Source organism: Elephas maximus, chromosome 15 (assembly GCF_024166365.1).
Source record: "Elephas maximus indicus isolate mEleMax1 chromosome 15, mEleMax1 primary haplotype, whole genome shotgun sequence".
Taxonomy (NCBI): Eukaryota; Metazoa; Chordata; class Mammalia; order Proboscidea; family Elephantidae; genus Elephas; species Elephas maximus.
Genome location: NC_064833.1, coordinates 41,850,405 through 41,866,423, shown reverse-complemented (window position 1 = coordinate 41,866,423; position 16,019 = coordinate 41,850,405). Strand labels below are relative to the sequence as shown.

Genomic DNA, 16,019 nt, shown 5'->3' with positions numbered 1-16,019 from the left:
ATAATATTGACTGTCAATTTTTATATAAACGCTCTTTACTATGTTGAGGAATTTCCCTTCTACTCCTATCTTATTGAGAATTTTTACCAGGAACGGGTGTTGCACTTTATCAAATGATCTTTTGCATCAATTGAGATGATCATGTGATGCTTTTGTTCTGTTTATGTGGTGGAGTATGTTGATTGAATTTCTAATGTTGAACCATCCTTGCATACTTGGTGTGAATCCCACTTGGTCGTGATGTATTCTTTTATTTGATATGCTGTTTAGTTGGCTAGAATTTGTTGAGAATTTTTGTGTCTGTATTCATGAGACATGATTGGTCTGTTATTTTCTTTTTTTGTGGTGTGTTTGCCTGGCTTTGTTATTAGGGTTATACTGGCTTTGTAGAGTGAATTTGGGAGTATTCCTTCCTTTTGTATACCCTGAAATAGCTTGAGCAGTATTGGTGTGAGCTGTTCTCTGAATGTTTGATAGAATTCTTCAGTGAAGCCATCTGGGCCAGGACTTTTTTGGGAGGGGGGAGTTTATTACCTTTTCAATCTTTTCTCTTGTTATGGGTCTGTTCAGATTTTTGACCTCAGTTTGTGTTAGTTTAGGTAGGTAGTGTGTTCCTAGAATTTGTCAGTTTCCTCTAGGTTTTCGAATTTGTTGGAGTACAATTTTTCACAGCATTTTGTTTTGATCCTTTTTATTTCAGTTGATTCTGTTGTAATGTCACCCATCTCATTTCTTATTCGTGTTATTTGCTTCCTCTCCTGCTATTCTTTTGTCAGTTTGGCTAATAGTTTTTAATTTTGTTGATCCTTTCCAAGAACCAACTTCTGGTATTGTTGATTCTTTTATTGTTTTTCAGCTATTTCATATATTTCTGCTTTGTATTATTTCCTTTCTTATCATGACTGTGGGCTTCTTTTGCTGCTCTCTTGCTTTTGTCTGAATTGTGGGGTTAATGTTTTGGTTTTGGCCCATTCTTCTTTTTTGATGTGTGCATTTATGGCTATAAATTGCCCTCTGAGTGCTGCTTTCACTGTGTCCCAAAGGTTTGGTGAGATGTGTTTTCATTCTTACTTGATTCTAGGAATTTTTTTTTATTCCATCTGAAGAGTCTCCTTAGAGAAATAGCCTTTTTTTTTTGGCCGAAGATCATTTGATTATATGTGTGTGAGTCTATTTCTACACTCTATTCTGTTCCATTGACCTGTTTCTCTATGCCTTAGCTAATGCCTGGGCTAATACTGATGGCACAGTGGTTAAGGCACTCAGCTGCTAACCAAAAGGTCGGTGGTTGGAACCCACCAGCGGCTCTGTAGGAAAAAGATGTGGCAGTCTGCTTTCGTAAAGATTTACAGCCTTGGAAAACCTATGGGGCAGTTCTACTCTGTCATATAGGATCGCTGTGAATTGGAATCAATTCGATAGCCATGGGTTTGATTTTGGGTTTTGCTGTTTTGATTACTTTAGCTTTATAGTAGGTCTTGAAGTCAGGTAGTATTGGTCTTTAGCTTTGTTCTTCCTTTTTTTTATATTTGTTGTGCTTTAAATTTTTTTACAGTGGACATGTATAATTATAATCAGACAGCAATGAAGTTGTCTTCATTTTGAAAAGAAAAATAAGATCACCACGAAAAAAGCCTTCTCAGTAACTTTTATTCACTTTTTAATATCTTTATATTCTTGCCTAATAGTTTTTTTTTTTTTTTAATTAAAGGAAAATATTTTCTTTAATATGGTGGTGATTTTGTTACAGAAAATCTTGTCAGAGGTTCAACAAGATCTGAAAAATGCTGAACCTGCATGTAAGACTCAAACCAAAGGAAAAAGGATGGTTATTCAGGAAGTAGAGAACTCCGAAGATGAAGATGGAAAGGATAGTGGAAGAAAACATGAAGAAGGCAGTGGAGATAAGAGTAAAACATCTTTTCTATTCTGGTTATGCCCAAAATTACCTTTTTATATGATGAACTGGCTCAATTTTTGTTTGTACAGAAATTCTTAGTTTATCAAACTTTTTCTACCTTTACTGGTAAATCCACCAGGAATTTTGGCTCATCTTCTTCTTAATACAGCTTTCTTTGGAACACACCCCAACCTCATTCTTCATCTTAACCTGGTACCTCTTCCTAGTGCTCACTTTAATTCCTGATTATCACCTTTAAATATAAATGGTTATGTCTTGGTGACACCAGTCATTTGCAAGTTAACCTTAAATATCTCTCTTAGATGATAATTTTGTATATATCTATTTGGTTGCAAACAAACTGGCTTAAAAGGGGGTATGGGTAGCCATTTATATGCCTAAAATTAATGCCTTGTTGGAAAATTGCAATTTGTGCTTTTCAAAAAATGTTTTAAATATGCAGAAGAAATAAGTATAATTTCACTTCTGAAATAATACTTAAAAAAAAAAATCTAGACTAGATAAAGGTTCTTTTTCATAATGTAAAGCAATGATAGTTCCATCAGCTCCGAGGGGCAATTCTTGCCTCCTTGCTTGACCAGAAGGGAGAAACCTCCTCTTGAAAGCCCTGGAGCAATCAAGGGAAAATATCAATTTTGAAAATCTTTCAGAAATAAAAATCAGCTGCTAGGTAATTTAACAGAATAGTTTCATTTGAGAGAGAAATATATTCAATTCACTCAATTTTAAAAATAAAGAGGAAAAAGAACAAGGTTTTATTTTTTATAGAATGTTAAATATTCAGATCAAAATATGAACAGTTAAGATAGGAGAAAGGCAAAAGGAAAGAAAAAGAGGCAGAGGGAAAGAAAAAGGAGGAGACAGAACATCAGTATACACTAGTGTGAGAGAGAGCAGGGAAAGGACAAGAGGGCGTCAAAAGGATGAAAAAGAGAGACATTAAGGTAAAGAGTTTTTCAGCCAGATTTTAAATAAGTTGTGGCGTCAAATATTCTTTCTTGGGGTTTATATTCAGATTAAGATAGTTAACCAAGTATCTTAGAGTCAAAGGAAATAATTTTAAATCTTACCTGGAACAAGATGAAGTATGTTGTTGTTAAGTGCCATCAAGTTGGTTCCAACTCATAGCGACCCTATGTACAATAGAATGAAACACTGCCCCGTCCTTTGCCATCCTCATAATCCTTGTTATGACTGAGCCTGTTATGGTTGCAGCTACTGTGTCAGTCCATCTCATTTGAGGTCTTCCTTTTTTATGCTGACCCTCTATTTTACTAAGGATGATGTCCTTCTCCAGGGACTGGTCCCTCCTGATAACATGTCCAAAGTAAGTGAGATGAAGTCTCCCCATCCCTGCTCTTAAGGAGCATTCTGGCTGTACTTCCTCCAAGACAGATTTGTTCATTCTTCTGGCAGTCCATGGTATATTTGTTATTCTTCACCAACACCATAATTCAAATGCATCAATTCTTTTTTGGTCTTCCTTATCCAGCTTCCACATGCATGAGGCAGCTGAAAACATCATGGCTTTGGTCAGGCACATTTTAGTCCTTAAAGTGATGTTTTGCTTTTTAACACTTTAAAGAGGTCTTTTGCAGCAGATTTGCTCAATGCAATGCGTTGTTTGATTTCTTGACTACTGCTTCCATGGGTGTTGATTGTGGATTCACATAAAATCCTTGACAACTTCAATCTTTTCTCCGCTTATCATGATGTTTCTTATTGATCCAGTTGTGAGGATATTTGTTTTCTTTATGTTGAGGTATAATCCATACTGAGGGCTGTAGTCTTTGATCTTCATCAGTAAGTGCTTAAGTCTTCTTCACTTTCAGCAAGCAAGGCTGTGTCATCTGCATAACGCAGGTTGTTAACGAGTCTTCCTCCAATCCTGATGCCCCATTCTTTTTCATATAGTGCAGCTTCTCAAATTATTTGCTCAGCATAGAGATTGAATAGCTATGGTGAAAGGATACAACCCTGACGCACACCTTTTCTGACTTTAAACCATGCAGTATCCCCTTGTTCTGTTCAAATGACTGCCTTTTGGTCTATGTACAAGTTCCTCATGGGCAAAATTAAGTGTTCATGAAATATAAATTGTATTATTTCTACTACTTTAAAATTATTCTTTAAAAATTTACATACAGTAAAATTGACTCTTCTTTTTAGTTTACAGTTTGAACACATTTATAATTTCATTTAACCACCATCCATTCAGGATACAGAATCCTTCTAACACCCCAAAAAACTCCTTCTTGCTGCCCCTTTTAGCTAAATCCTTCCCTTACCCCAAGCCCTGGCAACCACTGATCTGTTCTTTGTCCCTATAGTTTTGCCTTCGCCAGAATGTTATATGTTCACAAGAAAGTATGCAACTTTTGGAGACTAGTTTCCTTTATATGGCATAATGTCTTTGAGATTCGTTCATGTATCAATATTTCATTCCTTTTTTTTGCTCAGTGGTATTCCATTGTATGGATGTAGCACAGTTTGTCTGTCCATCTACCTGTTTAAGAACATTTGGGTTGTTTCCAGCATTTGGCAAATTTCAGTAGGGCTGCTGTAAACAATCATGTGCAAGTTTTTGTGTCGACATGTTTTCATTTCCTTAGGGTAACACCCACTAGTGGGATTGCTGGGTCATATGCATGTATATGTTTAACTTTACCAGAAATTCTCAGACTCTTTTCCAGTGTGACTGTACCATTTTGCATTCCCACTAGCAATGTAGAGAGTTCTAGTTGCATTACATCCATGTGAGCATTTGGTATTGTCTGTGTGTGTGTGTGTGTATGTGTGTGTGTGTGTGTTTATTTAGCCATTCTAATAGGTGTATGGTGGTTTTTCATTGTGGTTGTAATTTACATTCTGATTATGAACACCTTTTATGTGCTTATTTGTCATCTCTAATGTTTTTGGTGACATATCTGCTCAAATCTTACACCTTTTTTTTTTTTTTTTTTAATTGGGTTGTTTGCTTACTGGTGAGTTTTAAGAGTTCTTTATATATTTTCAGTACAAGTCCTTTGTTACACATGGGATTTGAAAATATTTTCTTTCAATATGTAGCTTGTTTTTTCATTCATTTTCTTGTCTTTTGCAGAGAAAAGGTTTTTTATTGTGATGGAGCCCAGCTTTTTTATTGTCTTTTCCCTTGAGGAATGTTTATATTTTCTTATCTTAGTTCCTCATATGTCATGTAATTTTGGATTGTATTTTGGCCATTTTGAATATTATGTTGTTTAAATCCTATGGAGAATGTTGAAATTTTTTTTTTTTTTTTTTAAAGCAGGCAATCGATATGGTTAGGTTCAGTAATAATTTCCTAGTACTTGACTTCTATGAACTGTGGTTCCAATGTCAGTTCAGTTTTTAAAGACTTTGCAGTGCTTTTCGGATCTGTCCCACTTGTGCACTACCTAGTGTCTAGTCTAGGCCATGGTCTTCCCCTGTAATTTAGTTCTCAAAGCCTTTAGTATGCCATTTATTGACAGATACATGCATGTGGATCACCTCGAGGGTAAGCCCAGGAGCTCACACATAATTTTATGCAATTGTTTTCTTGAGCTCCCTCCTCTGTAATCTTCTCAACACTTTTGGTTCCCAGAGTTTTTTCTTCCTGTTCCTCTGGCTAGAAAGCCAGGCCTTTACTTTCTCCATTCTATTGTGGACTTCCAGCAACTGGGTCTGCCTCCAGAACCAAGCAGCAAGAGAACAAGGAACGAAAAAAGAGAAAACCCCCAATATTCTTGGGATAACAGCTCCTTTTGCCAGAGAGAAGAGTTCCCATCCTTCAGAGTCTTAGATGCCTACATGGCTGCCACTGCAACTGCTGCAGAATTGCATAGATAGGGAATAAAACAAAATAAAAAACCAGGGAATTTCACCCATTTTCTCTGTCCTGTAGGGGTCTGCTTTCTCTGTTTTGGCAAATAATAGATGACTTCTCTTGAGACTCATTCTATCTGCATCTGATACACAGTTCCAGGTTTTGGGCTGCCTTTGAGTTCTGGGTAGGAGATCTAAGAGGAATGAAAACAGGAAACTCACCAGTAGTTTGGTAGTATTTTAATTTCTGGTCTCCTTCCCCAGTCTGCCTAGTACCATTTGCTTTTTAATGTCCTCATATAGCTGTCCCCATAAATTATGTCCCAGGTTTTTAGTTATATTCAGTGGGAGAGACAGGATGGAGTGCCATCTCACTAATTTTTTTTTTTTAATGTTAGCACATTTGAAGAACTATGGAAGTACTTTAGATAGATTATTTTGTTTAATCCTCAAGGAAACTATAACTATCCACGCTTTTATAAATTAAGTAATGGAGACCTAGAAAACTTCAGTTATTTGCCACATTTTCTCAGGTTGCAAGTCACATGGGTGAGATATGGCCATCTGTGTAACTCCAAATTCTCTCTCTTAAGAATCAAAACCAAACCCATTGCCATCAAGTCGACTCTGACTCATAGTGACTCTATAGGACAGAGTAGAACTGCCCTGTACGGTTTTCAAGGAGCACCTGGTAGATCTGAATTGCCCACCTTTTGGTTAGCAGCCGTAGCTCTTAACCACTGTGCTTCCAGGGCTCCTAATATCATTTAACAGACTGATTAAAAAGTGTTTCTGCCTCAGGTGACTATCCCTAAGGTGAGTTCCATAAAGAAGCAGTATTCCCATTCAGATCTCCAAGCAGCCAGAGCTTTAACTGAACCACTTCTGATCCTGTCACTTTGTTGTTGTTGTTAGCTGCTGTTGAGGTGGCCACTTAGACTCCCAATATTTTGTAGTTAGGGAATATATAAAATATGTAAGATTCAGAAAACAAATAGGGAGAATATAAATGTTAAGACTGTTTTATCAGGAAAGCAAATCAAGATAAGGCAGGATAAATAGCTGGAAACTCGGAAGCTGTCCATTTAAGATTAACTGAAATCCGTTTAACTAGCTTATACTCACTTCTACTAAGTTATGTTGTTATGAGATGTGTAAAAAGAGGTCCTGGAGCTGTGGACTCATGAGAAGAACCCTAGTTATTTTGGGGAAAATAATGTTAAAGCCCAGAAGGAGGTTATTAAGTTGGAATCCTTGCATTTGATTCTCCCTTCCACCCCATTCCAAGAAAGAATCATGGAAAAATTTAGCAATTAGTGTTTTGTGACTTCAGCTTATATGCTGCCCCTCTTCCAGCTCCACCTGGGTTGGCCAGGCCCAGTTCATCCAGACTAAGGTATAATATAACCAATGGATTTAATATAATGACTGACAATGATTGAGCGCCTCCTCTGTGTCAAGTACTGAGATAAGATAATTCATAGGCTTTCGTCACCTGTCCTTCTAAGGACTAGTGTTAAGAAATACCTGCATATGTGCCAGGATGATTAGATCTGGGGTTTGAGTTGATGCCTTCTCTTAGAAGCTCCCTACCTATTTGTGTTTCTTGTCTGAGTAGTGATCACTTAGAAGTGGCATTCATCACACAACTGTAGCCATCAGAGACTTTGGTATTTATTCCATCTATCTCCTTATAGAATTTGTAAGAATCAGAGGGAAGTAAGCATCTAGTTTTCCTTATAGTGCTATCGCTTATTTCTCAACTTGAAATATAAGAAAATTAAAGTCACCCACAGAAAGAAAAATTAAATACAGATAAATATTTATATTGTCCTAGAATTGGCAAGTTTAGGGGGTGGAAGGATGGCTATTTCTAAAAGTTAAACAATAGGCAAAGTCATGAAGAAAAGAGAGGTGGAGCCAACATGGCACTATAGATAGAAGCACCATGCTGTCCCTCTGTAGCAAAGACCTGAAAAACTAAGTAAAAAAATACAAACATCAATCCTGGAATCCTAAGCATGAAATGAAGGAATAAAGAACTTGATCAAGCACCAAATAGAAGAAGAAACTGACAGAGAACAGAAAATAAGGAGCGCTACGAGGTGGCAGTCCCCTGCCAGCTAATGTAGCATGGATTCTCCATCTTGCACCACAGCCACCAAGGACTCAAGACAGGGAGTATGGGAAAGCAACTTCATGGAGCTCCCAGCAGGATACAGAGCACCTGGTAACTAGGGATATACACTTTTCCACCCCCCACCTTTCTGACGTATATGCTGCCTCCACTGCTTTCCAGTGGGCCATGGTTGCTCAGCTGGAGAGACAATGGCTTACTAGCTACCCTGGCACGTGGCTTCCCCAGTTCCATGCCACCCCTACCAGCCAGCTCCCTCAGTGCCATTTGACTGTTTGTTTATTTACTTTTGTTTGTTTCTTCTCTCTCTCCTTTCCTTTGTCTTGCCCACCTAGCCTCATGCACCATCCTTGCCCCTTTTCAACAGGCTGTGCCACACCGCTCAGCTAGAGAGCCACTGGCACACGGCCTCTTCAGGTCCATGTTGCCCCAACCGGCTGGCTCCCTCAGTGCCGTTTTTGTTGTTGTTGTTCTTGTTTTTTTTTCTTTCTCCTTTCCTTTCTCCTGCCCACCTAACCCCATGCACTATACCTGCCCCTTCTCGACAGCCCATGCCACCCCGCTTGGTTAGAGAGCCACTGGCACATGGTCTCCCCAGGTCTGCACCGCTCTCACCAGCCAGCTGCCTCAGTGCCATATTTTGTTTGTTTGTTTCTTCCCTCTCTCTCTCTTCCTTTCCTTTCTCCTTCCCACCTAGCCCTGTGCACCATCTCCGCCCCTTCTTGACAGGCCATGCTATACCGCTTGGCTAGAGAGCCACAAACACATGGCCTCCTTGGGTCTGCGCTGCCCCCACTGGTCAGCTCTCTCAGTGCCATTTTTTTTTTGTTTGTTTTGTTCTTCTCTCTCTCCTTTCCTTCCTTCTGCCCACCTAGCTCTGTGCCCCACCCCTGTCACTTCTCAACGGGCCATGCTGCACTGCTCGGCTAGAGTGCGACTGGCACACAGGCTCCCTGGGTTGGTGCTGCCCCTACAGGCCTAGTCCCTCAGTGCCATATTTTTTTTATTTTCCTTTATCTTTCCCTTTTTTCCCTTTCCTTCTCCCTCCTACCTAGTTCCTGCACTGCCTTGGCTCCTTCCTGATGAGTGGTACTGCACTGCCTGGTGAGAGAGACACCAGCTTGCCACCACCCCGGTTCCACCTGACACCAATGGCTGGTTCCTTCAACACCATATTTTTGTTGTTTTTTTCTTCTTTCTCTTTCCCATCTTTCCTTTCTCTCACCTATCTAGCCCCATGCACCACCCACGCCCTTTCTTGACAAGCTGAGCTGCACCACTTCACTAGAGAGCCACTGGCACACTGCCTCTCCAGGTCTGCCCCACCCCACCTGCCAACTCCCACCATACTGCCATTTTATTTAGTTTTTTCCCTTATTTTTTTTGTTTTTGTTTCTCTCTTCTTCCTCTTTTCCACTTAAATCCACACATCATATACTCTCCCTTCCCTGCTGTATCTCCACCATGCGCTGAATGACAAACCCCTGAACGGCAACAGCGAGACCCACTGGACCCCACTCTGCACTGCCCCTTGGTCCTGCCCTGCCGGCCCCAGTTCATGCCACAACGACCCATCCCTCCCCTACCACTGGACCTGCCCTGCTCCACCATAGTTGAACAACAGACCCAGTCCACCTTTACAAGGTAGTGAGCAGTATTGTGCTCCAACAAGCAAGCAACAAAACACACCCAGCCCACTTGCCCAGACATAACCAAATGAAACAAAAAATCAGGACACAACAAACAAACTTACAATCAATGAACGAAGAAAATAATTCCTGAATGTCCCGGAGTGAACAGAAAATATAAAAACATAGGAAAAAAACAAAAACAAAAAACAGCACAGGATGGCTCCAGTAAGTGACCAAAGTAAAACACCAAATCATCTTCCAGTAGAAGAAAAGGCACTGGAACTACCTGTTAGGGAAATCAAAAGTCTAATATTCAGGGCTGTCCAAGAGGTTAGGAAAGAGATGAAGGAAAACAGACAAAACTAAGGAAAAAAATAGACAAAATCATGGAAAATACAGATAAAATCAGGGAAAACACAGACAAAGCAATGGAAGAATTCAGGAAAATAATAAGAGAACAAAATGTAAAAATAAATAAACAATTAGAAATCATACAAAAACAGCAATTAGAAATCCAAAAGATGAACAAGATTTCAGAAATGGACAATGCAAGAGGTTTTAGAAGCAAATCTGAAACAATTGATGACAAGTCCTTTAATACCATTTTGCTTGAGGAAAAATCAGAGAAAAGAATGAAGAGAACCTGAAAATTGTGTGGGATACAAACAAGAGAAAAATTTGTGCATGATCGGAGTTCCTGAACAAGGAGAGAAAAATGGAAAAAACAGAGAGGATCATTGAAGATTTGCTGACAGCAAACTTCCTTAATATCATCAAAGATGAAAAGCTAACCATCCAAGAAGTTCATCAAACCCCATATAGGATAGACCCCAAAAGAAAATCACCAAGACATATCATAATCATACTCGCCAAAACCAAAAACAAAGAAAGAATCCTGAGAACAGCCTGAGAAAAAAAGAAAAGTCACATACAAACAGGGAACGATAAGACTAAGCTCTGATTACTTGGCAGAAACCATGCAGGAATGACAGCAATGGGATGATATGTATAAAACCTTGAAAGACAGGAATTGCCAACCAAGAATAATATATCCTGGAAAATACTCGCTCAGATATGACTGAGAAATTAGAACATTTCCAGATAAACAGAAATTTAGGGACTATGTAAAAACCAAACCAGACTTACAAGAATTATTAAAAAGAGTTGTTCTGTTAGAGAACAAACAACATCAGATAGCAACCTGAATTTAGGACACAGGACAGTATCAGCCAGATACCAACATAGGTAATGAACTCTCAAGGATAAAACAAAACTAAAACACCTACAACAGGGAACCAGAGACGTCAATCTGTAAATGGCAACATCAGAACAATAAAACAACAATAAATGGTGTAGGTATAGAACTTTAAAATGGAGAGGAAGTCACGGTGATATCAAGTAATAAAAGACTGGTTCAAACTTAGGAAGATGGGGGTAAATTTCAAGGTAACCACATAGAAAGTTAACAAACCTACTCATCAAAATAAAGAAGAAAAACATAAAGTCTCAGTAAATGCAAAATCTTCAAAAACAAAAGAAATGAAAATGCACAAACTAAAGGAATTCAGCACAGGAAAGCAAGAAGAACAAAGAAAACATCAGTACCACAAAAAACAAACAAATCTCGACAAAATGAAAACAATAAACTCACGCCTATCAATAATCACACTGAAGGTAAATGGCTTAAGTGCACCCATAAAGAGACAAAGAGTGACAGAATGGATTAAAAAAAAAAAAAAAAAGGACCCATCAATATACTGTCTACAAGAGGCACACCTTAGAAACAAAGATATAAATATATTAAAAATCCAAGGATGCAAAAAAATATATCAAGCAAACAGCTACCAAAAAAGAGGAGTGGCAATACTGATCTCAGATAAAATAGACTTTAAAACAAAATTCACCATAAAAGACAAGGGAGAACATTGTATAATGATTAAAGGGACAATCCATCATGAAGACAGGCTTCCAAAATACATAGAAGAAACTCTAACAGCACTGAAAAGAGAAATTGACAGTTTCACAATAATAATAGGAGACTTCAACACACCACTTTCAGTAAAATACAGAACATCTAGAAAGAAACTCAACAAAGATACAAAAGATCTAAAGGCCACAATCAACCAACTTGATCTCACAGACATAGAGAATACTCTACCCAACAGCAACAAAGTATATATTCTTTTCCAACACATATGGAACATTCTCCAAAATAGACCACATCTTAGGCCACAAAGCAACCCTCAACAAAATCCAAAAGACTGAGATAATACAAATCATCTTCTCTGATCAGAATGCCATAAAAGTAGAAATTAATAACAAGAAGAGCAAGGGGAAAAAAATCAGATACATGGAAACTGAACAACGCCTTGCTTAAAAACCACTGGGAAATAGAAGAAATCAAAGATGGAATAAAAAATTCCTAGAATCAAACAAGAATGAAAACACATAGTACCAAAACCTTTGGGACACAGCAAAGGCAGTGCTCAAAGGTCAATTTATAGCAGCAGATGCACATATCAAAAAAGAAGGGATAAAATCAAAACATTAGCAATACAACTTGAACAAATAGAGAACAGCAAAATAAGCCCACAGCCACAAGAAGAAAGGAAATACTAAAGGTCAGAGCAGAAATAAATAAAATAGAGAATAGAAAAACGATAGAAAAAAATCAACAAAACCAAAAGTTGGTTCTTTGAAAGAATCAACAAACCACTGGGGATACTGACAAAAGAAACTCAGGAAAAGAAGCAAATAACCCAAATAAGAAATGAAATGGGGGACATTACAACTGACCCAACTGAAGTAACAGAGAACATGAAAAATTGTACTCCAACAAATTTGAAAACCTAGAGGAAATGGACAAGGTCTATAAACACGCTACCTACCTGAGCTAACACAAACTGAGGTCAAAAATCTGAACAGACCCATAACAAGAGAAGAAGTTGAAAAGGTAATAAACTCCCAACAAAAAAAAGTCCTGGGCCAGATGGCTTCACTGGAGAATTCTACCAAACATTCAGAAAAGAGCTTACACCAGTACTACTCAAACTATTTCAGAGTATAGAGAAGGATGGGATACTAACAGATTCATTCTATGAAACCAGCATAACCCTGATACCAAAACTAGGCAAAGACACCACAAAAAAAAATTACAAACCAATATCTCTCATGAATATAGGTGCAAAAATTCTCAACAAAATTCTAGCTAATAGAACTCAGCATCATATAAAAATATATATATATAACAACCAAGTGGGATTCATGCCAGGTATGCAAGGATGGTTCAACATTAGAAAACCAATCAATGTAATCCACCACATAAACAAAACAAAGAAAAGAATCATTCGATCATCTCAGTTGACACAGAAAGACATTCAATAAAGTCCAACACCAATTCATGATAAAAAACTCCCAAGAAAAATTCCTCAGAATAATAAAGAGCCTCTATAGAAAACCAACAGCCACCATCATTATCAGTGAAGAGAGGCTGAAAACATTTGTACTGAGAACAGGAACAAGACAAGGATGCCCTTTATCGCCACTCCTATTTAACATTGTGCTGGAAGGGCTAGCTAGAGCAATAAGGCAAGAAAAAGAAATAAAGGGCATCCAAATTGGTAAGGAAGAAATAAAGCTATCCCTATTCACAGATGATATGATACTATACATAAAAAAGAGAACCTAAAAGACTCCACAAGAAAACTACTGGAACTAACAGAAAGATTCAGCAGAGTAGCAGTATGTAAGGTCAACCTAAAAAAATCAGTTGGATTCCTATACACTAACAAAGAGAACTTTGAAAAGGAAATCAGGAAAGAATACCATTTATAATAGCCCTTAAAAAAAAAAAAAACTTAGGAATAAATCTAACCATGGATGTAAAAGACCTATAAAAAGAACAGTACAAAACACTACTGTAAGAAACCAAAAGAGAACTACATAAATGGAAAAACATACCATGCCCGTGGATAGGAAGACTTAACATTGTGAAAATGTCAATTCTACCCAAAGCAATCTACAGGTGTATTGTAATCCCGATCTAAATACCAACAGCATTCTTTAACGAGATGGAAAAACTAATCACCAACTTTACATGGAAAGGAAAGAGGCCCTGGATAAGCAAAGCAATATTGAAGAAAAAGAACAAAGTAGGAGGCCTCACACTACCTAACCTCAGAACCTACTATACAGGCATGGTAGTCAGAACAGCCTGGTACTGGTACAACAACAGACACATAGACCAACGGAACAAAATTGAGAACCCAGATGTAAATCCATCCACCTATGGTCAACTGAGCTTTGACAAAGGGCCAAAATCCATTAAATGGAGAAAAGGCAGTCTTTTTAACAAATGGTGCTGGCAAAACTGGATGTCCATCTGTAAAAAAAAAAAAAAAAGAAACAGGATCCATACTTCACACCATATACAAAAACTAACTCAAAATGGATCAAAGACCTAAATATAAAACCAAAAACTATAAAGATCATGGAGGAAAAAATAGGGAAAATACTAGGGGCCCTAATAAACCAAAAATATACATGGCATAAATATAATACAAACCATAACTAACAATGTACAAACACCAGAAGAGAAACTAGATAACTGGCAGCTCCTAAAATTAAACAATTATGCTTATAAAAAGACTTCACCAAAAAGTAAAAACGGAACCTACACACTGAGAAAAAATTTTTGGCTGCAACATGTCCCACAAGGGTCTAATCTCTAAAATCTATAGGAAAATCCAACACCTCTACAACAAAAAGATAAATACAATGCAATCCCAATTTGGGGGGTTTGAGTACATTTTTGTATACATTTTTTTTTGTATTAGATAAGGGAATCCTGGTGGCATAGTGGTTAAGTGCTACGGCTTCTAACCAAAGGGTCAGCAGTTCGAATCCACCAGGCGCTCCTTGGAAACTCTGTGGGGCAGTTCTACTCTGTCCTATAGGGTTGTTACGAGTCAGAATTGACTCGACGGCTCTGGGTTTGGTTTTTTTGGGGGGCGAGGGGTATTAGATAAGGGCCCACCATCATTCTTTTGCATGTGGCTATCCAGTTTTCTGAGCAGCACTTGTTGAAAAGATTGCTCTTTCCACCATTGAATTGTCTTCATACCCTCATCAAAAATCAGGTGCCTATAAATGTGCTGGTTTCCTTCTAGACCCAATTGTATTCCATTGATCTACTTCTCTACCCTTAGTCCAGTACCGCGTTGTCTTGATTACTATAGCTTCGTAGTTTTAAAACTGAGAGTTACTCTTCCAACTTTGTTTTTCTTTTTCAAGATTGTTTCGGCTATGCTGGGTCCCTTTCCATATGAATTTTAGGATTAGTTTGTCAGTTTCTGGAAAAAGCCAACTGGGATTACATTGAGTCTATAGATCATTTGGGGGAGTATTGCTATATTAATGATAGTAAGCTTTCCAATCCAAGTCAGTAGTTTACACTTAAAAATGCTCTTAACATTTAGCTAAGTGATTCGATTTCTAAGAATTTACCCCAGAGAATAGAGATATATAATAAATTTGTTTTTGTATGATAAAAACATATTTGGGGAGGACACAATTCAGTCCCTAACAGTTGGTGATCCAAATTAGATGTTTCATAGAGGCAATTCTACTGTGTAGAACACTGTAGTAATTAGTGTGTTTTTATACTCGGTGCTTGTCTTAATGATTCACTGATTTTCATTTAGATAATTAAAAAAAAAAACAATTAGGATATTCTATTCCCTTTGTCTTCGTGCTTCAAATCCTTCCTTTACCAATCTTGAAACACAATGGAAAAATACATCCGTTAGAAACGAGATTAGAATTTGTTAAAAGAGTAGGTCTGGCAGTCTCTGTATTTAAGTTCCTTTTAACAGTGCAGTGACATGCTTAATTGCCTTCTTGTAAAAATTAAGATACCCATCAATGAAATATTTATACATAATTTTCATATTTAAAAACAGTAGATACAATAATCAGTTACTAAAGCCATGGTTAATACTGAAATCCTTCAATCAAGATAAAAGAAGTTTTTAGGTTTGAATAAGGCATTGAAATGGAAAATTTACTACGTGTTTAAGGTTCACTGTAAGCTTAAAAATTAGATGCCTATTTTAGATGGACTTCTTTGCTATATTCATTTTTAAATGACTTAAAGGTCACTTCGACATTACTTTTCTTTCAAATGATCCCTTTCTCCCAGCCTTTACAATGAGGAAAGGTTACCCTAATCTTCGGCACAGTTATTGTACTCATCAAGTTCTAGTGACTTTCTTTTCTTTCCTTTTGCTATTCATTCATTCATTCATAACTTGTGAGAAGAAGGAAAAGCACATATTAGATTTTAAATCTAAAAGTTTTGTTAGCTCTACCTTGATAGTTAAGATTTGATGACGAGGTAGAACCCTAGGGAATGATTTCGAAATGCCGGTTTTCACGTCACAAGCTGTTCAGCGTGTAAAGACTTAAATCAGGGCTTGGCGTCAGTCCGTAACTAAAGAGCTGT

At 37.6% G+C, this 16,019-nt stretch overlaps 1 protein-coding gene across 4 annotated transcripts in view; it reads left to right on the top strand.

The window, feature by feature from the left end:
• Nucleotides 1–16,019, top strand: part of SPAG1 (sperm associated antigen 1) — an 88,787-nt gene that overhangs the window by 43,421 nt on the left and 29,347 nt on the right. For all 4 annotated transcript variants that reach the window (XM_049853788.1, XM_049853791.1, XM_049853789.1 and 1 more), the window contains one exon: nt 1,751–1,910. In XM_049853788.1, the coding sequence (XP_049709745.1) occupies nt 1,751–1,910 (160 nt within the window). The remainder of the gene's footprint in view (nt 1–1,750; nt 1,911–16,019) is intronic.